Source organism: Lithobates pipiens, unplaced genomic scaffold (assembly GCF_037356315.1).
Source record: "Lithobates pipiens isolate NorthernLeopardFrog02 unplaced genomic scaffold, aLitPip1_a1.2 Scaffold_19, whole genome shotgun sequence".
Classification (NCBI taxonomy): domain Eukaryota; kingdom Metazoa; phylum Chordata; class Amphibia; order Anura; family Ranidae; genus Lithobates; species Lithobates pipiens.
This window is the reverse complement of record NW_027507764.1, coordinates 104,405,803-104,427,094: the sequence shown is the minus strand read 5'-3', so window position 1 is coordinate 104,427,094 and position 21,292 is coordinate 104,405,803. Positions and strand designations below refer to the sequence as shown.

The following is a 21,292-nucleotide window of genomic DNA, read 5'->3' as shown; positions in this document are numbered from 1 at the left end:
AAAAGTTTTTCTTTAGAGCATTAAAGAGGAAGTAAACCCGGATGGATTTACTTCCTCTTTGATTCCCTGCAAAGGTAAAGCATAATGAACTACTATGCATCGCATAGTAGCCCATTATGTGTCACTTACCTGACACAGGAGCCAGCGAAGTCACCACTGTCCCCTTGTGTACAGAGCCTCCATCCTCTTGGTGGGTCTTGCTGCTCCGGCGCTGTCATTCGACGGAGCAGCGATGACGTCACTCCCGCGCATGCGCACGGGAGGCACCACTCGCGGCACATCAACGTTAACAGCGGCGTGCTCAGTGCGCCTGCGCGCCGCTGTCTACGGCGCACGCGCCGTAGACATCGTGCCTGCCTTTTGGAAAATATCTCCTAAACCATGAAGGTTTAGAAACTATTTCTTGGACCTACAGGTAAGCCTTAATCTAGGCTTACCTGTAGGTCAAAGTGGTTTGTAAGGGTTTACAACCACTTTTAAGCTGTTATTTTACTGCATCCGGAAATTTATTGGTATGATTTTTTTTTTTCCCCATAAAGCTTCAGTTGGGGTTTATGGACTTCTGGGTAGCTATAAAAGACAATTAAAACAGCGTGTAAGTAAACTGATGTTCACTCCCACCTAAAACTGTTGGTAGGTACAGGTCACTTTAATGCAGATTTTACATACATGCATCCGGTGACCTCTGAACATCAGTCTTGAATTCTTGTGCCAGGTCAGTAATTCAGTGACCAGTGAAGTCAGGATCCAAATTAAAGCTCCAGATCTTGCACCTTTAGGCTTGGTTCACATCTATACAGTTTCCTTTTTGATTTGGTTTCTGCATGTGTGATTTTTGCCTCCATTTACATTTTGCATTTTTATTTTTTGGCCAGTTTAAAAGATTCACACCGCAAATGGTGGTAAAATCACAGCAAAAAGTCTGTTGAACTAAAAAAAACTGAAAAAAATTCCCTGACCCTTTTCAAAAATGCAGCAGCTGGAAAAAAAACATAGATATGAACGTGTCCTATAGTAAACCGTGTTAGATGAATTGCACTGCGTTTCTGCAAAAAGCACCAAAAAATAATAAAATGGGTGTGAACCAGGCCTACAAAAGGTAGCTCTGATATTTGGAAAATATGCTAAAATATATATGAAAACCATCAAGTCTGGCATCTCCCACTGTTGGCTGTCTTTTATAACATTTAGGTTTCTTCTAAATTATAATTGTACTTTCATGCCCTGTGATGTCTCTTTAAAACTGATTCATTTTATTTTAAAGAATGCAGCTTTGCTGCTGTTATAGCAATGTAGTGATAATACAGAAGAGAAAGATCTTAATACTGATGGCAATATTTTTGTTTCAGAGTATGAAAAAAAAGAACCTAAACAAACAGGAGATGGGTAAATACCTGCGATTCATTGTGTCTCGTATGAAGGAAAGGGTACGTTTTTGCTTCTTTAGTTTAGTTACATTTTACTGACTCAGCTTCCGCCCTCATGTTTATGTTTATGTTGTTACTGTAATGCTTTTATATTGATTATTGTATTGGACTAAGTGCCAAGGTAAAAACTATAGCTTTAGATCTCTTTAGATCTCCACAGAGACATAATGGGTAATTGTTTTGCTTTTAGAATGCAGCGATCCATCAGCTGTAATTTATCAGTTTTCTTACAGCAGCCAATAGAAGTTGTTGTGGGTTATTGCACTATTAATTACAGTGGTAATCCTTTATTTTGAAGGTAAACTAAATAAGGTAGAAGGACTTGGGTTACATCGTACATTGGCTGCTGCCATACACATTAGAGGGCAGAGTGTGTGCAACCCTTGGACATTATGCTTAGCCAATGAACATTCTCATTTTCAAACATTTGTGTTTAAGCCCCCCGATGCTGACTTATTGGGGAGGGGGGTTTGCAGGAATGGCACAATGTATTCTAATATAGTCTTACTGCTATTCATAACCCCCCATCTGAAAAAAAAAGAGATGAGATTAATTTGGTTTATTTTTAATCAAGCTTTGTAAAACAACCATTTGCTCATAATTGCTTCTGGGTGCAACCAAATGCTCATTGGATTATCTTCTATACATCCTCGTTGTGGTTGTTTTACTAAAACTTTACAGTGCAAAACTTGGTGCAGCTGTTCAGTGTAGCTAATCAGCTTCTAACTTCAGCTTGTTGAATTAAGCTTTGACAAAACCCGGAAGCTAATTGGTTTCTGTGCAGAGCTGCACCAGATTTTGCACCCTTCAATACATGAGAGAATAGAAATCTCATGGAGAGGGAGGTGTATAAGCACTCTAGTCTGCATGTTTTTAGGCAAAATTCAGAGCCATTCGGGTGATGGGGATACCATCAATAAGGATTTTACTTTGACAGATGGCCACATGCAAAAACATAAATACTACAATGAAAATTTGAGTGTACCTTTTCTGAAGAATATTTGTTATTGGCTGTAAGCTAGAAATGTATGGGTGGCAGTGTATTCTTGGACCCTGAAAATTTACAAAAATCGAAATGTACGTTCAGGAGGAATGGTATTTTTTTATGTTGCAAATGATTAATCCACACACTCCCACCTTCCCTTTTAAATATCTTTTAGCTCTGATACTTTTCTGGAATGTGCACACATTTACCCGTATATCTGCATTTACTGTACAGATCTTTAACTCTCCTTGTCCTTGCAGCTTGTAGTTTACCTAAAGAGATTGATATGTTTTCCACACTTCCCTGCAGCATTCTGCCTTCTGTTTACATCCCGCAGAAGGAACTGCTCTACTAAAGAATGTTCATGCGAAATAGGAAAGTGGCTGTGATAGCAGCTCCCCAAAAGTGTCTTCCCCCTGAGAGGCTTCCTATCAGAATAGAAAGATGTAAGCAGACCACAGGAGGCTGCAGGGAAACATACAAATCTCTTGATAAAGTACAGCAGAGGCAGTTTTTTTGTGTAGGCTTCAGGGACCACAGCAGTTAAAGGGTATTTACATAATTATCCTTTAATAACATTGCAAATGCTGGATTGGGGAAAGTGCATTGCCATCTGTAATAAGCATTAGACCCCTTTCACACCAGGGCGTTTTGCAGGCGCTATAGCGTTAGAAATAGCACCTGCAATCCACCCTAAAAAAGCTGCACCATTGTCTGTAGTGTTGTGCGCTGGCAGGACGTCAGGGAAAAGTCCTGCCAGCAGCTTCTTTGGAGCGGTGAAGGAGCGGTGTGTTTACTACACCTCCACCGCTGCTCCCCATTGAAATCAATGGGGCGGCGCTGTAATAACGCCGCCATTGCGGCGTATTGCTGGCGGTTTTAACCCTTTCTCGGCTGCTAGCGGAGGGTAAAAGCGCTCCGCTAGCGGCCGAAATGCGCCGCAAATCCGGCGGTAAAACGCCGCTAAAAATAGCACCGTTTTACCACCGACGCTATGGGCAGTGTGGTGTTAAAGGGGTCTTAGCATGATGTTTTTTATTACAAATTAGGGGGAACTTTTTTTTCTTCTTTAAAAAAAAAATAACAAACATGTTATTCTTATCTGCTCTGTGCAATGATTTTGCACAGAGCAGCCCAGATTCTCCCCTACCGGCACTCCTGGTCCCTGCCTCCCGTCGAGTGCCCCCCAAAGCAAGCAGCTTGCTATGGGGGCACCCGAGCAGACTCAGTCCCAATCCACTGCTCTGTGTGTCCATTCACATATGGAGCATGGCTCAGACCGCTCCCACTCTCTCCTCATTCACTTACTGGCTGTGATTGGCAGGAGCCAGCAGCTCCTGCTGCTGTCTCAACCAACTAGGAGGGAGAGACCTGGGAGGGCTGCTGCTCTCGTGCACATCTTTGCACATGTGTGGAGATGGGGCTTGGGTAATTATTTTTTATTTGAAGGATCCCGCCACTGAACACAAGCTGTTGTCGTAGAGTAGCTCAGTTCTCCTTCATAGATGGAGCCCTACCTATGAAAGAAAGTGTGGTAATTGTCAGATCACCAGGTGATAATGAAGGAAAAAGCCTTAAAAAAATTTATAAAAATAAAACTAATGCAGCCACCACATTTAAAAACTTGTGAGCTGCAATGTATTAGATTTTTAGTTTTGGATTCAATGCCACTTTAAATACAAATAATTTTACCTTTTCAGGCAATTGAACTTAACAAGAAAGGGAAGGATACAAAACACCCCATGTACAGAAGACTGGTGCATACAGCCATTGATGTGTCCACTATTAATGAGGTAGGTTCTTATCAAGTTTGTGTGAAAGTTCATAATTAATATAGTAATCATAAAAGGATTTTCTTCTAAGGCCTAAACGTTAAATTGGAGTAGTTTGTTTATTTGGAATGACATAATCATGTATCATATGAGACTTAGAAATGCTGTTTTTTTTCACTCTTTAACCTTACTATATTTTTACAGAAAGTGAACGAAGGAAAGTACAGAAGTTATGAGGAATTTAAGGCAGATGCTCAGCTTCTCCTGCACAACACCATTATTTTCTATGGAGGTGATTTTCATGTTCTTGTTTCCTGCTTTGGGCATATTTATTTTATTTATTTATTTATTTACCCCCCCCCCCCCCATTTCCTTACACTTATATTGTAGTCTTGTATTCACCTGTCCCCAATCAAGCAAGATATCACTGCCTAGATTGCCTGGCTGCTTGTCAAGGGTCTTCTTGACCAGGTGGGTGCATGGGCTCTGCGTTCCTGTTTGTTCAGAATGAATGGGATTGCAAAACACGTGTAGGTCCTGCTAGGAAGACAGGTGGGTATAAGACTCGCTGGGGGTGCTCTTGTCCAGAGTTAGTAAACTTTACCTGCTTGTGCATTCCCATGTTATCCTCTTTTTGTAATTCCATTTTCATACATCCACTGTTAGCCACAGTAATGGTGGTGGAAATGGAATGATTAATCTTATGGGGAGATTTAAAACAGTCTACCATCTCCTTATTAACCAAAACATAAAATATGTCTGGTTTGTTTAAAGCAGGGGCACCCAACCAGTGGCCCGGGAGCCACATGTGGCCCGCGGAGCCCTCTGATATGGCGTGAGACCTCCTTCTGTGGGAAAGCAGATTGGCAAGCCCAGATCATAGGTTGCAGATCCGCCATCCCGGAGCATCTGTGTTGTTAATGAAGCCGGCAAAGCAAGCAGCTGTTGAGCAGAGCTGTATAGGCTGCTTCCTGTATAGCGCCGTCTCTTCCCACAGGCGTAGTGATACCAAATGTACTCTGCCGGGGACAGCAACAGCAGGTGATACCTGAAGGGAAGACTGTTATTAAAGGTCTATTTATTACTAAAATTGCAGTGTATATAAGGGCATATCTGTGCAATGGTTACTGGGCTGCTTTCAAACTGATCCGCAGGTGCAGCGCACCTTCAGGTTACCTGCACTGAGGCATAGACTTCTGTTATTACCTGTGGGTTTGGCAAGCTTTCTGAAAGTTCACCACACCTGCAGAATATATTAGAAGTCTATGGCAAAGTGTAGCTAACCCGCAGGAAAGACCCAGGTGCACTGCGCTGCATTAGTGTGAAAGGCCCCTTTCACACAACCGGTCCAACACAATCGAACCCTCCATTCACCTCTATGAAACGGCAGATTTAAACAGATTTTTAAACAGGTCCTTTTACACTCTCATACCTCCAATCTGATCGCTAAAAAATAAAAATAAAAAACAGAAGGGGATCAATTCCCTTCCGTCAGGGCAGATCAAATTGGAGGACCCATAGAGTAGTGTGGGCTGTGTCCGCTCTGCACGGGCCTGTCACCTGCCTGCTCTGCTCATTGTGGCCCGTGACCGGTTACCAAGTCGCTTAAGTGGCCCTCGCTCTTCAAAGGGTTGGGCACCCCTGGTTTAAAGTAACCCGCTCCTCTACTCAAAAACAGGTTTAGATTAATGGCAGCCTCACCAGCTGCTTACATTTACTTTCAGAGCATTGCCTTCGGGCCCCACAAACAAATGATTGGGTACTTCCTTTCACCCTGAATGACTGAACCGAGTGGAGGCGGAGTCAGAGTGAGTGAGTGTTATTGATGAGGCAAAGTACAGGTGTGCTTGAAGTTAAAGATCAGTTGTGTTCAACATAGAGGGTTTTTAAGGCATTTAAGATGTGTTCAGAGGCCAGCATATGGTTGGGTTTGTGTATTGCTCTCCCGGGGAAGAGAAGGCAGCACCAGGATGCAGTATGGGAAGAAGGCAAGCTGACGGAGGCAGTGTGACACTTTGGAAAAGTCTTCTGCTTCTGCTACCATTCATGTGGATGTTACTTGAGAAATACCCCACCTACCTAAATAGTGTTGCTGGCCAAGTACACTTAATGAAAATGGTATTCCTAGATTGTAGCGGCCTCTTTAAACAAGTTAATGTGCCCTACCACACTGCAGAAATGGCATAAGATTGGTTTGAGGAACACAACACATTGATTTGGCCTCCAAGTTCTTCAGATCTCAATCCAATCAAGAATCTTTAGGATGTGCTAGAAAAACAAGTCCGATCTCTGGAGAGCCCATCCTACAGGACTTAAAGGATCTGCTACAACACCAGATACCACAGCATACCTTCATTGGTCTGGTGGTGTCCATTCCTTAACAGGTCAGGGCTGTTTTGGCAGCAAAAGGGGGACCTACTCAATATTTGGTAGGTGGTCGTAAAGTTATGGCTTATCGTTTATAACCATACGCTTGTGACTAAAAGTCTTCAAGGCAGATTAAAATGTTCCTGGTTTAAATACAGATACGAATTGCTGATAGGTTGCAGCTAGAGGGTGAATAATCAAGTATTACATGTACTTATAAAATTGTAGCTCTGCTTATTTGGTGTGCTGTAATTGTTACAGATGACAGTGAGCAGACTGATGTTGCCAAGGTTTTGTACACAGACACATGCCACGAGGTAAGTTTTATACAGCACTCTTCATTTACTTGACTTATAGTGTAATGACACTTTTCTGGGCACATCTAATACTTATTTTTCATACAGTTCACTACCTTTCAAACTCCATCTCTGGTATCCATTGTAGCCAGCTTTTACATTGCTGGCTTCTTCATAGATTCTCTGTTATTGTTTAGTAAATTGTATATAAATCTAGAGCAACTCTTGCGGCAAACAGCTAAATGTTAAACTGGAGGGCCACCCTAAAAAGAAAAAAAAAAAAAGCATTAATATTCTTCCAAAAATATTAAAAAAAACATTTGAAAAAAAATATGTTTTACCTGTCCAGTAATCCCTGTTGCTAGGCAGTCTTCCTAATCTGCCTTCTTCCTGCTCCTCGTGATCTTCGGTCTTCTCTTCCTCCATGCTGTCTTCTGGGTAATGGGGCACACTGTGTTCTGGGAACTGTGTGTTCCCTAACACAGCGCGTCCCATTCACAAAGCGCTGCGCGACTAGCGCATGCGCAGTAGGAAATGGGCAGTGAAGCCACAAGGCTCTACTGCCTGTTTCCCTTAATTTGAATGGCAGCGCTGGGACCCGAGGGACATGTCAGCCTCCGCGGCCGACATCGCAGGCGCCCTGGAAAGGTAAGTCTCCATATTAAAAGTCAGCAGCTACTTTTGTTTCAGCTGCTGACTTTAAAAAAAAATTTTTTTTAGGGCTGAAACACCGCTTTAAAGGATAAGTTTACTTCCATATTCCACACATCCTGCTTTCCTAGCTCACCGATCAAAATTATCCAGCCATAGATGCATATTTACCTGAATCTCACAGCCACTGCCTACACCTACACTGTGAGGGTTATTTACTAAAGGAAAATCCACTTTGCACTGCAAGTGCACTTGGAAGTAAAGTCGCTGTAGATCTGAGGGGGACATGCAAGGAATATAAAAAACAGCATTTTAACTTGCACATGATTGGATGATAAAATCAGCAGAGCTTCCCCTCATTTCAGATCCCTCCAAAGTGATTTTTTTTTTTTACTTACCTGCTTTCTACAATGGTTTTGCACAGAGCATCCCTAATCCTCCTTTTTTGTGGTCCCCTGCCTGTACTTTTGGCTAGTCCCCCTTCTGAGTGTCCCCCTAGCAAGTGGCTTCTTGTGCAAACTAAATCCTGAGCCGCACTGTATGTGTCTATTGACACACACAGTACAGCCTGGCCCCACCCCTCACTCCTTTGTCACTGGAGCTTTGTCACTGGGGGGAGCTGCACCTAAAAGTTTTTTTGTCTTAATGCAGAGAATAATAGAAAGGTACAAACCTTTAGCCCTTACAACCACTTTAATATCTAGTTCCATTTCAGCTTAAATTGATAGCCAGGTTTGTGTCCCTGAGTTATCATTTAGGGAACAGAGCTTGGCTGCAGAGTATATAGGGAGGAGAGCAAGGGAACCCCAACCTGCAGAATTCAGACTGTCAGTGGGTGTTTGATCAGCCTTTGCTATTCTTGTGAACACCTTCCAATGTACGTTCGAATTGCATTGAGGATGCTTTTTTATATGACCAAAGGCAGTGGGGGAGGGGATTGTCTTGTACTCCTCGATAAATTTATTTGTACCAAACAAATATTATATTCTTGTGTGGCAGAACCAGGGCCTTTTCTTCAGCTTTATTCATTTTGAAACGGCTGCATATTCCCTTTTATGTTTTACATTGTATTTTAGGATTCATGGTTTGTTGTAAGAAGTGCTAAAAGCTGTAAATCATTGAAATGATACACTGAAGCCAGTTCGTTATGTCCTAACATTTCATCTCACAAGTTTTTTTGTTTTTTATTGCAGTATTTTGCAAATGTTGATACATGTGTGCAGTCACATTGTCTGTTCAATATAATAAGGTGTCGATGAGGTGTGGTCAGACAGTAATGTCAGCCATACAGCCATACAGCATAACAGAATATTACATTATTTTATATATATATATATATATATGACTTTAGTGTTCCATCTCCCTGTTTTAGGCCTCATTCACACCTGAACGTAGCGTTTTCAGGCAGAAAATCGCACGATTTTTCTGCGTTTTTTACCGCAATTTTGTGCAGGGCAAAAGGTCACCAATGTAAAAAGAAGAAAAACGACCAAATCTGCCCGATTTGAGCGACAAAAAAGGGTCCAGAACTTGTTTGAGTTTCAGGCATTTGGCTACAGGAGACATGGAGTGGAGATGTGAACCATCTCCATTGAGAATAATAGATTTTTTTCCCCTCCAGCGATTTGTAACTTCAGGCTCCCAGCTACAAAACGCTCAGGTGTGAATGGGGCCTTAGTCTTTATTTTCTTTGTGTTGGTTGTTTGTAAAATGAACACTAGAGGGCAGAACTACAACCAAAGATGATCTTCCGCATTGTGGAAGTTTAATTGTAAATCATTGATTTTCAGTGTCTATGCAATGTTTATTGTCACGTGAAAACATAAGCGTACTGTATGATGATGGGTTTAAATATTTTCTGGTTTCAGCTGGATGAACTGCAGCTCTGCAAAAATTGTTTCTATTTGTCAAACGCACGGCCTGACAACTGGTTCTGCTATCCTTGTGTATGTATCGTAAGATTTCAGTCTTTTGAACTTTTTACCTTGCTTGTCTAAAAACAAATCTACATTTTTCATGATCCTGGTCACTTATAGGGTTCAGTACAAAGAATGATGGGCCCACATGTATAATATGAAGTTGCCCTATGTTTGTAATGTCAACGCTTGCACTTTGCACCAGTCTGCTTCAGTGGGAAAAACAACTTAATATGCTATGTTGTCCTTTCTTTTTTCAAAAAGATGTATTGAATAGAGTTGAACATGTTGCTGATTCTGATTGATTTGCCATTGTTTTCATTATCAGTAGCTAGAGAAGTCGGGTGGAGTGGGTCACAGCACAATATACACTCTGTAGAAATGTGTGCAGCAAACTGCTTGATGCACTCTGTGCAGCAAGTACAACAATTCACAGCATATGAAATAGTCTGTTGAAGAGGGTGTAACATATACTGCGTGATGCGATCTTTATAGAACGATGCATAAGGTTAAAGGATAAGTTCACCTTTTGTAACATTTTACACGTACATTCAGGGAGTAACATGTAACACGTCACTGTAGCACTGACCACTGCACCCCCCAATCCCCTGTTGTGACAGCGAGCGGGGGATCATCTCATAGGCCACCCTGTCTATGAATGTGAAAACTACAAGTACCGACATTCTTTGCAGCTGTCTGCTTGTAGTTCTTAATGAACTACCAGGGTGCTGATGAGTGCTCTATGTAGTTCATTGAGTCTTCCTGGCAGTGTGTAACTACCTGCCCATATGAGGTATGAGTAGACCACTTACACAGAATGTCTGTAAGAGCCTTGCTTGGCACCTGCTTTGCAGGCTTGAAGTAGAAAAAAATAATAAATGCACATATTTTAGCTGCAAAAAGATGTGTATTTATTTCACAGTGGTGAACTTTTCCTTTAAAGCACATGCCACGATCTGTGGAGTTACAGCTACAGCAAACTGTGCATGATGCAAGCTCCATATTAGGATGCAGAGGGTACAGTCTGCATAGTAGAGATGCAGCAGGCTCCAATTACATGGTAAACTTTCTAGAATGGGATATTGCAATTTACAGTAAATTGTGCACTCTCCAGAGATAGCTGAGAGCCCATGGTACACTTTCCACAGTTGTAGTCTAATTGTATATTAGTCATACGTCTCTTTTTGGATGTATCAGTTCAATGAGATTATTTTCAATCTGGAATTTTGTCGGACATTTAAATAGTATAATTAAAAGAAAAAAGCCACACACCAGTGATGTCTTCACAGGCAAAAATCTTCATCAGACAACAAGCTTCATTGCATAATCTCACCCCTAGGACCACCTCTCTAACAAGTTTCACCCATTGAGCTTAATCACAGAGGATATTCTGTATTGTTAGTGTGTCTTACACTAGGGCTGCTTTCACACTGGGGCAGACGGGCGTTGACAGTAAAACGCTGCTAGTTCTAGCTGCGCTTTATTGTGGCTTCAGCGGTGCTGTTCAGTCTCTAGCAGCCGAATAAAAGTTCAATGCGCCCGTGTAGCGCCACTGCCGAGGTGAGTTGCAGGCGCTAAAGCAGCGGTGCCCATTCATTTCAATGGGCAAGAGTGGTGTATACACTTCTGCTCCACGTCCTCAAAGATGCTGCTTGGAGGACTTTTTTTTTTTTTAAACGTCCTGCCAGCGCAGGGCCCCAATGTGAAAGCACTCTGGCTTTCACACTGGGACTGCAGGAGAGGCGTTCTTCAGGTGCTTTACAGGTGCTATTTTTAGCCCAAAAGCACCTGAAAAACGCCTCAGTGTGAAAGGGGTCTAAATATTTTTTTCCTGTGTGTGTTCATATGCGTATTTTATTAAACCATAGTTTCTCTCACTTTCATGTACTTATTCCATTTGAAGTATCTGGTTGATCCTGCCAGTCACCTTTCTTCCTTGTTCTAAACTGACCACACAAAGCAAAGAAGCTAATGTGCTTTTGTGATCAGTTAAAATCCTTCAGCTGCCCAGTCAGATGTACAGGACTTTCTTCAGACACACAGCCTGTATTGGGTAGTTTGTTCAGCCTCTACTGACCAATCACAGCCTGCATCTGGCACACACGCCTTCCCAGTCACATCTAGCCGCCTCTTGAATACGCCCCCTGCTCAAGCCCGGCCTGCAACGTGCCTCAGGCTGAACAGACTGTGGCAGGGGTAGGCAACCTCCGGCACTGGTGCCACAAGTGACATACAAAGCCTCTTTTGCCGGAACTCGACTCCATCAGCAAAGCAGCACAGGGAAGTGTCAGTGAGACACTAATGCATTTCAATTTCAGAGTTCCCCACACCACACCTGCACTGAGGAGGAGACACTGTGCCCCCCACACATTGTAAAAGATGGGAAACCTTGATTGGTTATCTAACTTTGCTGTAGCTGTGATCGTCCTCTTTTGTGATGGGGGAAGAGATTGGGTGCAGTTCTGCTGGGGGGGGGGGGGGGCATGGCTAAAGCCAATCACAGTCCTGCTAGCCCCACCCACCATCTGAAGGAAGAGGACTCGCTTGGTTGCCACTACCAATCTCATAAAGAAGGGATTTCACTGTGATTGAGAAAACCACAAACAGGTGACAGTTTGTGGAATTACTGTTGAGCATCTGTTGAAATCCTGAACATTTGCATCACTTATTACTGAACCCCTGCACTCTGTGTCCCTTTAAGTCAGAACCAGTATTCAGCGCAATGAGAATCACACCCAACTTTCCTGTGGCGCAGAGGTGGGAATGATGAGCAGGGAGGTTCAGTGTTGGAGCAGATGAGCAGGTGGGTTCAGTGTTGGGGCAGTTGAGCAGGTGGGTTCATTATTGGAGCAGATGAGCAGGTGGGTTCAGTGTTGGGGCAGTTGAGCAGGCGGGTTCATTGTTGGGGCAGATGAGCAAGCAAATTCAGTGTTGGCGCAGATGAGCAGGCGGGTTCAGTGTTGGGGCAGATGAGCAGGCGGGTTCAGTGTTGGGGCAGTTGAGCAGGCGGGTTCATTGTTGGGGCAGATGAGCAAGCGGGTTCAGTGTTGGGGCAGATGAGCAGGGGGGTTCAGTGTTGGGGCAGATGAGCAAAGGGGTTCAGTGGTGCGACAGAAAAGCAGGGGGGTAGAGCAGTGGGGCAGATGTGAAAGGAGGAGTATTTGTGGAAAGTGATACCGCGGGCTGTGGAGGCCATTGGGGTGAGAAAACTGAGCGTTCATGAGGGACAACCATGCAGCACCATAGCAGGAGAGAGACAGGCTGCTTAAGGAGAGAGGGAAGCTTGGAGCTTGGGAAAAAGTGTGTGTTTTACTACTAGGAGAAAGAGGAAGGCTGCCCAGGAACGCTCAGCACGGTTATACATCAAAGCAGTACAGCTCAGCGATCAAGTGCAGGGTACATCACAGAAGTTCAGCCCAGTGGTGCAGTTCAGTACAGCGTTAACGCTGATCGTTCTGGTAAGGGTCCCCACAAACCGAGTGGTGTTTGGTCTTCTGATCCCAGGATTTCCCTCCCTCTCCTCCTGTCTCATCCTCTTTCTCTTCTTGGTTGGAGGTTGAAGGATTTTTGGATTTTTACTACACCTTTGGAGTCGCACTGTTTTTTGTTTTCTGCCACGGACTCCATTATTATTTTCACTGTTGATGAAGAGTTTTTCTATATGGACTTTCATACACAGATTCTGCACATTTTGTTCACTCAGAATTTGTTGTTTTATTGTTTTTGTAATTGTGCACCTTTTGTGTTTTCTCATTTTGTCACTCAGGATCACTTATATTATAAGCGCAACATATTTGTATACACATGCACTGAAACTTGTCTGGTGAATAAAGTCAGCACCTGATTCCAGTATATGGGATGAATGTTTGGAGGGTTGGAGCAGTTCACTTTTCCATGACTCTACAAAAACTCTGACAAGTACATTCTGCTCTATCTGCTGTTCCTTATCTTACACATAGTTTTTTTTTTTTTTTTTTTTACAGATCCCTAACCATGAGCTGGTTTGGGCTAAGATGAAAGGTTTTGGCTTCTGGCCTGCCAAAGTCATGCAAAAAGAAGACAATCAAGTAGATGTTCGATTCTTTGGCCATCATCACCAGAGGTAACAGAAATATCACAAAAACTGCTCTTATTGGGCTTCAAAGTTGAGCGCAGATGATCCAGTATATACATAGCTGAGCAAGAGGGCTGTGTGTAATTGATGATACATAGACCGTACTAGAACAGGCATGCACCTTGGCTTTTTAGTAAAATGTTTTTGATCCATGAGCTGTAAAAAAAAAAAAAAAAAGAGAAAAAGTTGGACTGGACCATTAAGGGTAATGAATGTTAGCAAAAGGGTGGGAGACTGATTATAGAAAGGGAATGGGCAGTATGTGTCTATCTGGAATTACTAGAAGTATATAGGGGTTTATCACTGGACTGTCTGAGGGAGGAGGACACTTTTTTTTATATACAGTACTATATAGTACCATCAATTTACGCAGCGCTTTACACATACAGCGGGTAAATATATTTCTAAAAGTGCTATTGACATAAAATTTTCATCACATATCGGTAACAACCCATGCAATCCATACATACAAAGAAACCGGCCAGGTCTGTGAAAGTGGTCAGCAGCTATGTATGGAGCTGCCACAATACACTCACTTTGAAGCCGGTCGCCGGCCGAACAAATCCCACTACTGCAGCCACCAGTGTGTAATTAAAGTGGTTGTAAACCCTTACAACACACTTTGACCTACAGGTAAGCCTTAATCTAGGTCCAAGAAATATCTTCTAAACCTACACGGTTTAGGAGATATTTTCCGAAAGACAGGCACCGCTGTCTACGGCGCGCAGGCGCACTGAGCCGCACCCGTGTGCATGTGCGGGAGTGACGTCATCGCGGCTTCACCGAATGACAGCGGGGGAACAGCGAGACCCACTGAGAAGATGGATGCGCCGGACTACAGGGGACAGCGGTGACATCGCTGGCTCTTGTGTCAGGTAAGTGACACATAATGGACTATTATGCGATGCATAGTAGTTCATTATGCTTTACCTTTGCAGGGAATGAAAGAGGAAGTAAACTCATCAGGGTTTACTTCCTCTTTAAGGGTTCACTCTTTGGACGTAGATCGTATGTCCGAAGAGCTCAGGTGGATATGGGGCTGTCTCTCAAGGCTCCACAGTTTTGTGAGATTGCCGCAGCATGCATGTCTGTTAGGCTCCAGCAAGTCTGTAGGCACAGCCAGTGTTGAGGGAGATTTCAGCCTGACCGATGTCAGCAAAGCTGCGTTCTGGAGCAGGTCACCCCCCTGTCCCTGAAATGTGTTAGCAGCTTGGGTTGGCAATTTATCTATTGTTTAGCTTGAGAAACTATATTATTAGAAATTGTACAAAAACTTGTTTGGACTGGAATTTGTTTGATGAACATTAGCAGTATTTGTCTATGTAGAAGAACTGAGTGTTGCATATCTGTAGTCATATTTGTGAAACTCCCATGAATACAGGGCCTGGATCCCTTCAGAAAATATTCAGGAAATTACAGTCAATGTTCATCAGTTACATGTAAAGCGCAGTATGGGCTGGAAAAAAGCTTGTGATGAACTTGACCTGCATCAGCGCTTCCTACGTGAAGGGCGATTCTGGAAATCCAAAGGAGAAGACAAAGGGGAGGAAGAAGCAGAATCTAGTATCTCATCTACAAGTAATGAACAGGCAAGTGATCAGCAGTTGCAATTTGCAGTAAAAATATTACATTTTAGCACCAACAAAATGCTTCATTTGTCTGCTTACCCCTCTGCTTACCAGGTAAAACTGTAGAGGTTCAGTCACTGCACTTCATAGCCTCTTTAAAATGCTTTCCTTGGCAGCTGTGACCTGCTTATGTTCAAACAGACCTGCAAAGGCGATGGAGACACACAGTTTTGAACCTCTGTTTCTTCTGGATATCCAAAAGAGAAAACAAATTGTTGCTTCTCTGAAGGTTACTAAAAACTGACAAGTCTGGTGGGGGTTTAACCACTTGCTGACCGCTGCGCACCGATATGTCGGCACAATGGCAGCGGTGCACAAATGGGCGTACCTGTACGTCCCCTTTAAGAGGCGGGGATAGCAGGAGCCCGCTCGCCGTGTACAGTGGGACTGCGCCTGCAGTCTCCTGGCAGACGTGTCACGGAGGCATTTCCCCGTTCTGGGGTGTGTCATGACAGATCACTGCTCTCTGTCATTGGGAGCAGAGATCGCTGTCATGTGACTTGAAGCCCACCCCCCCACAGTTATAATCACTCCCTAGGACACACTTAACCCCTTCATCACCCTCTAGTGGTCAACCCCTTCACTGCCAGTGTCATTTACACAGTAATCAGCACTGATCGCTGTAAAAATGGCAATGGTCCCAAAATAGTGTCCGGTGGGTCCACCATAATGTTGCAGTCCTGACAAAAATCACAGATCGCCACCATTACTAATAAAATAAAAATGGCATAAAGCTATCCCCTATTTTGTAGATGCAATAACTTTTGTGCAAACCAATCAATATACACTTGTTGCAATTTTTTTTTTTTTTTTTTTAACCAAAAATATGTAGAATACATATCAGCCTAAACTGAGGAAAAAAAAAAGTTTTTTTTGTGGGATATTTATTATAGCAAAAAGTAAAAAATAATGCTTTTTTTTCAAAATTTACGTTTTTTAAAAAAAAAAATTTTTTCTTTTTTAGTTTATAGCGCAAAAAATAAAAACCGCAGAGGTGATCAAATACCACCAAAAGAAATGTGTGGGAAAAAAAGGACGTCAATTTTGTTTGGGTGCAACGTAGCACGACTGCACAATTGTCAGTTAAAGCGACGCAGTGCCGAATTGCAAAAAGTGCTCTGGTCAGGAAGGGGGTAAAATCTTTCCCAGGGCTGAAGCGGTTAAAATATGTTTTAAGCAGTATTGGACCCAAATGCAAACATTTTATTACATTGGAGCTTACCAATTTTATGTGATGGTTGCATTAGTTTTCTTGTTTTTAGGCTTTCTTTATTTTCATCTGGTGATCTAGCCAGTAGGTCTGTTTTTCAACAGGACAAGCTGTTCTGCATATGTAGCAATTACAGGGTTGAGACAAACCATTTACTGCTGACAGGGGTGCTTTATCTATGTGAAACCTTTATCTCAAAAGTAAACTGCTTATAGTCTTAGCTGGAGTTCAGCTGCAGTTCAGTGTATTTACATCTGCTACTGCATCCAGCACCCCACCCCCAGATTATCAATGCTACTGTCCAAAGGTACCCCTGTGCTTTATCCAGGTTGGGGGCACTCTAATACAAGAACGGTGTTAAAAATGGGGGGGGGGGGATTAAAAAGAGAACTAATGCAGCAATCTCATCTAATGATTGATCAGCTGCAATATATTACATTTTTGGTTTGGGGTAACTACTTCAGCCCCGGAAGGATTTTGCCCACTTCCTGACCAGGCCATTTTTTGCAATACGGCACTGCATCGCTTTAACTGACAATTGCGGGGTCATGTGACTCTTGTACCCAAACAAAATGTATGTCCTTTTTATCCCACAAATAGCTTTCTTTTTGGTGGTATTTGATTACCTCTGCATTTTTTTTTTTGAGCTATAAACAAAAAAAGAGCCACAATTTTGAAAAAAGCACAATATTTTTTACTTTTTGCTATAATATCCCCCAAAAATGTAAAAAAAACAAAAACAAATGTATTCATCAGTTCAGGTCAATATGCATTCTTCTACATACTTTTGGTAAAAAAAAATCACATTAAGCATATATTGATTGGTTTGCGCAAAAGTTATAGCGTCTACAAAATAGGGAATATATTTATGGTATTTTTTTTCTACTAATAATGGCGGTGATCATCGATTTTTAGTGGGACTGCGACATTGCGGCAGACAGATTTGACACTTTTTTTTGGGACCATTGACATTTATACATCGATCAGAGCTAAAAAACAAGCCACTGATTTCTGTATAAATGTCACTGGCAGGGAAGGGGTTTAGTGTTCCATAGGGAGGTGTTTCTAATCGGTAATCAGTGCATTTGTATAGCACTGATTGCTGTATAAATGGCAATGGTCCCAAAAATGTCTGATGTGTCCGCCATAATGTCGCAGTCACAATAAAAATCGCTGATCGCCACCATTACTAGTAGGGGTGCACCATATGGGTTTTTTGGTGCCGAAACCGATACCGAAAATGAAAAATAAACTAGGCCGAAAACCGATACCGAAACAGCACCGAAACATATTTAAAAAATATATATTTTTATACAGGAGATGGTCAGAGACTGGGGACATGGTACAGGAGATGGTCAGAGACTGGGGACATGGTACAGGAGATGGTCAGAGACTGGGGACATGGTACAGGAGATGGTCAGAGACAGAGGACATAGAACAGGAGATGGTCAGAGACAGAGGACATGGAACAGGAGATGGTCAGACTGGGGACATGGTACAGGAGATGGTCAGAAACTGCACACGATAAAAGAGATCAATGCAGCCTCACCAGTGCCTGTCAGATGCAGCCAGAGAGTCCCCCATTGCAGCCAGCCTGTGAGGGGAAGAGAGGAGAGCCATCTCCACTGCCTGTTTGATCACAGCGTCGGGAACATCACAGCTTTCATTTCAATAGCTGTGCGTTCCTGGCCGCGCGCCGTCACATACAGCCCCTCTCCCTTGTCCGGGCACTTTGATAGATCATCCGTCCAATCCTGGGACGGGTGATCTGTCTATCAAAGTTCCCCGGACAAGGGGGGGGGCTGTATGTGACGGCGCGCGGCCAGGAACGCACAGCTATTGAAATGAAAGCTGTGATGTTCCCGACGCTGTGATCAAACAGGCGGCGTGGTGGCTCTCCTGCGCTAAAGGACACCCCCATGATGGGCGGCACCAGTGGCGAGGGACGGAGCCCCGCCCCATTTTCGGCTCCATTATCTGCCATTTTTCTCTTTCGGCAAATTGCCGAAAAGGGCATTTTCGGCCGATATGTTTCGGCAGCCGAAATTTCAGTGCATCCCTAATTACTAGTAAAAAAAAAAAATATTAATAAAAATGCCATAAAACTACCCCCTATTTTGTAAACGCTATAACTTGCGCAAACCAATCAATATACACTTATTGCAGTTTTTTTTTTTTTTTTACCTAAAATATCTAGAAGAATACGTATTGGCCTAAACTGAGGAAAAAAAAGTTGTTTTTTTTATATATTTTTGGGGGATATTTATTATAGTAAAAAATAATGCGTTTATTTTTCAAAATTGTCGCTTTTTTGTTTATAGTGCAAAAAATAAAAACTGCAGGGGTGATCAAATACCACCAAAAGAAAGCTCTATTTGTGGGAAAAAAAGGATGTCAATTTTGTTCGGGAGCCACGTCGCATGACTGCACAATTGTCAGTTAAAGCGACGCAGTGCCAAATCACAAAAAGTGGTCTGGTCTTAAGCCAGCAAAATGGTCCGGTCTGAAAGTGGTTAATAACGCTTTCAGGTGGTGGGGAAAAATAATAATTAGGCAATATTTCTACATTTGTACTAAAATAAGAGATAATTTTAAACCTCATTTGAAAATTATAGTGGAACTATCAGTGGTTTTACATATCTGTAGGAATACATTCCTGACATATCACAATATACAGCAACTGTATAATTTTTCAAAAAAGCCTTTTATTTTCTAGGCTGAGACAATGTGATCAGCCTGCTGCAGGCAGTTAGAAGCATTTCCTCAGCCTTCTCTCTCCCCCAGTATTCAGATTGGAACAAGTTAAAGAAAAAATAAACAAACATGTCTATACTTACCTGCTCTGTGCAAAGAAATTGCACAGAGCGGCCATGAACCTACTCTTTTCGTGTCCACCACCGGAACTTTTGGCCCCTCCCCTCTGTCTAGTGTCCCCATGGGCATCGGCTTCCCATCTTCCTATGGGGCACTTGTGCGTACTCGCACCCGAGCGCTGCTGCTGTGATCATTGACACAGACAGCGGGACTCGCTCCCTCATCACTGGCTTTGATTGACAGCACTGGGAGCCAATGGCTCCCGGTGCCTCAGCAAAGCCAGTGAGACCCAGAAGTGAGAGGAGAGAAGAGCTGCAGACGTCCATGGCACTGGATTGGATGTTGGGTTTAGGTAAGCAAAAGTTGGGGTGAGGGGGATGCTGACACCTAAACATTTTTTTACCTCAATGCAAGAAATGCATTAGGTAAAAAGTGTTTAGGCTTTACAAGCACTTTAACTTTAGAGTAAGTCAGAAGAGAGGCTACAGCATGGACTGATCTTAGACATTTGTGAACACAGCCAAGAACTAAGTGAAAGTGACTAAGATTTACATGAGTGTAATTTCTGAGCCAGCATCCCAGTCTAGGAAGTAAATGCTGACCCTGGATAATTTCTGAATAAAGGTGATGTCTTATCCTGGGAAAGAAAAACAGGTGAAGGCATTGTTTTGTTTGGGGGGATCCCTGTGAGACATAATACCTGTACACACTAAAATTGGCCAGTTTAGCAGAAACCAACTGACATTTCGGTCAGTGTGTACAGCTGTCTGTCCAACAAAAGCAGCACCCTGATTACTTTAAATCACCCACAGTGCCAGCAGTGTGCCCACCAGTGCCAGCAAACAGTGCCAACAAGTGTAAGCAATCAGTACCCATGAGTGATGGCAGTCAGTGCTGGCTATCACTGCTGCCCATAAATGCCACCCATCAGTGCTGCCTATCCGTGTCACCTATCTGTGCCACTCACCAGTGCCGCCTATCAGTGTCCATAAGTGCCACCTCATCAGTGCCTTTCAGTTCTGCCTCATCAGTGCCCATCAACGATGGAGAAAAATTACTTATTTACAAAATTTATTGACAGAAGCTAAGAAAAACCTTATTTTTTTAAAAAAAAATTCTAAACTTTTAGTCTTTTTTTTTTTTTAAGGAAAAAATAAAAAACCCAGAAGTGATTAAATACCACCAAATGAAAGCTCTATTTGTGTGAAGAAAATGATATAAATTTCACATTGTTACAGTGTAGCATGACTGCACAATTGTCATTCAAAGTGTGACAGTGCTGAAAACTGAAAAATTGCTTGGGCGGGGGCTAAGTGCCCAGTATTGAAGTAGTTAACAGCTTGTATAATGTACATAGGCATCGCACACCATTCCTTTGTGTTCTCTCCTTTTTGGTTTTATTATTACTCCTCCAGGTCTGGATGATGATACTGATGTATGTATTCTCTGAGTTGTCCATAATGATAACCTGAATTATGAGTCTGCAGTTGTGCGTTGTCTTTGCCTCTCCTTCTTCACTCTTTGTAACTGCAGATCAGCATCATAAGCGTTTCTCTTCCCTCCCTAGCTGGCTCATCCTTTGCAGTCTCCAAGCCTGCCTGTTGTTGCCACCCACTCCTAACCTTGTCTGTTTAGAAACACAGCTGCCAGTAAATTTCAGCGAGTCAATTGTAAAAATGTCCTCCTATTGGCTGTACTGCTGTCATGTGATGTGGTTTTACGATGCAAAGCAGGCAGCTATGCATAGGGATGCTGGGAAATGTGATTGCTCCACTAAACATCCTGCCCCTCCCTTCTTAGTCCTAGAGAAATCCAGAATGAGTCTTGCTCTGGTTTCCCATGGGACTAGGAAGAGATGAGAAAGCAAAGAGGTGCGAAAAGAAAAAAAAATGTATAGTGTCTTCACCAACTGAATTAATGCAACAGTGTACTGAGGCTGAGAAGATGTGTCAAATGTGACGACTCCTCTGTGTCGGTGAGCTGTGCTGTCCCTATTTTGGATGAATGAACTTCACGTAAGCAGGAGCATCAATCCCCGCAAGATGCAAACCTCCAACTTGGTTTACCCTGCCAATTTCTATCTGATAGGACCATGGAGCTTTAACACCAAGA

The 21,292-nt window shown here is 42.8% G+C and overlaps 1 protein-coding gene across 5 annotated transcripts in view; it reads left to right on the top strand.

Moving 5' to 3' along the window:
- Nucleotides 1-21,292, top strand: part of ZMYND11 (zinc finger MYND-type containing 11) — a 145,916-nt gene that overhangs the window by 94,810 nt on the left and 29,814 nt on the right. For all 5 annotated transcript variants that reach the window (XM_077491131.1, XM_077491130.1, XM_077491129.1 and 2 more), the window contains 7 exons: nucleotides 1,350-1,427; nucleotides 4,113-4,205; nucleotides 4,389-4,476; nucleotides 6,813-6,868; nucleotides 9,367-9,444; nucleotides 13,398-13,516; nucleotides 14,910-15,117. In XM_077491131.1, the coding sequence (XP_077347257.1) occupies nucleotides 1,350-1,427; nucleotides 4,113-4,205; nucleotides 4,389-4,476; nucleotides 6,813-6,868; nucleotides 9,367-9,444; nucleotides 13,398-13,516; nucleotides 14,910-15,117 (720 nt within the window). The remainder of the gene's footprint in view (nucleotides 1-1,349; nucleotides 1,428-4,112; nucleotides 4,206-4,388; nucleotides 4,477-6,812; nucleotides 6,869-9,366; nucleotides 9,445-13,397; nucleotides 13,517-14,909; nucleotides 15,118-21,292) is intronic.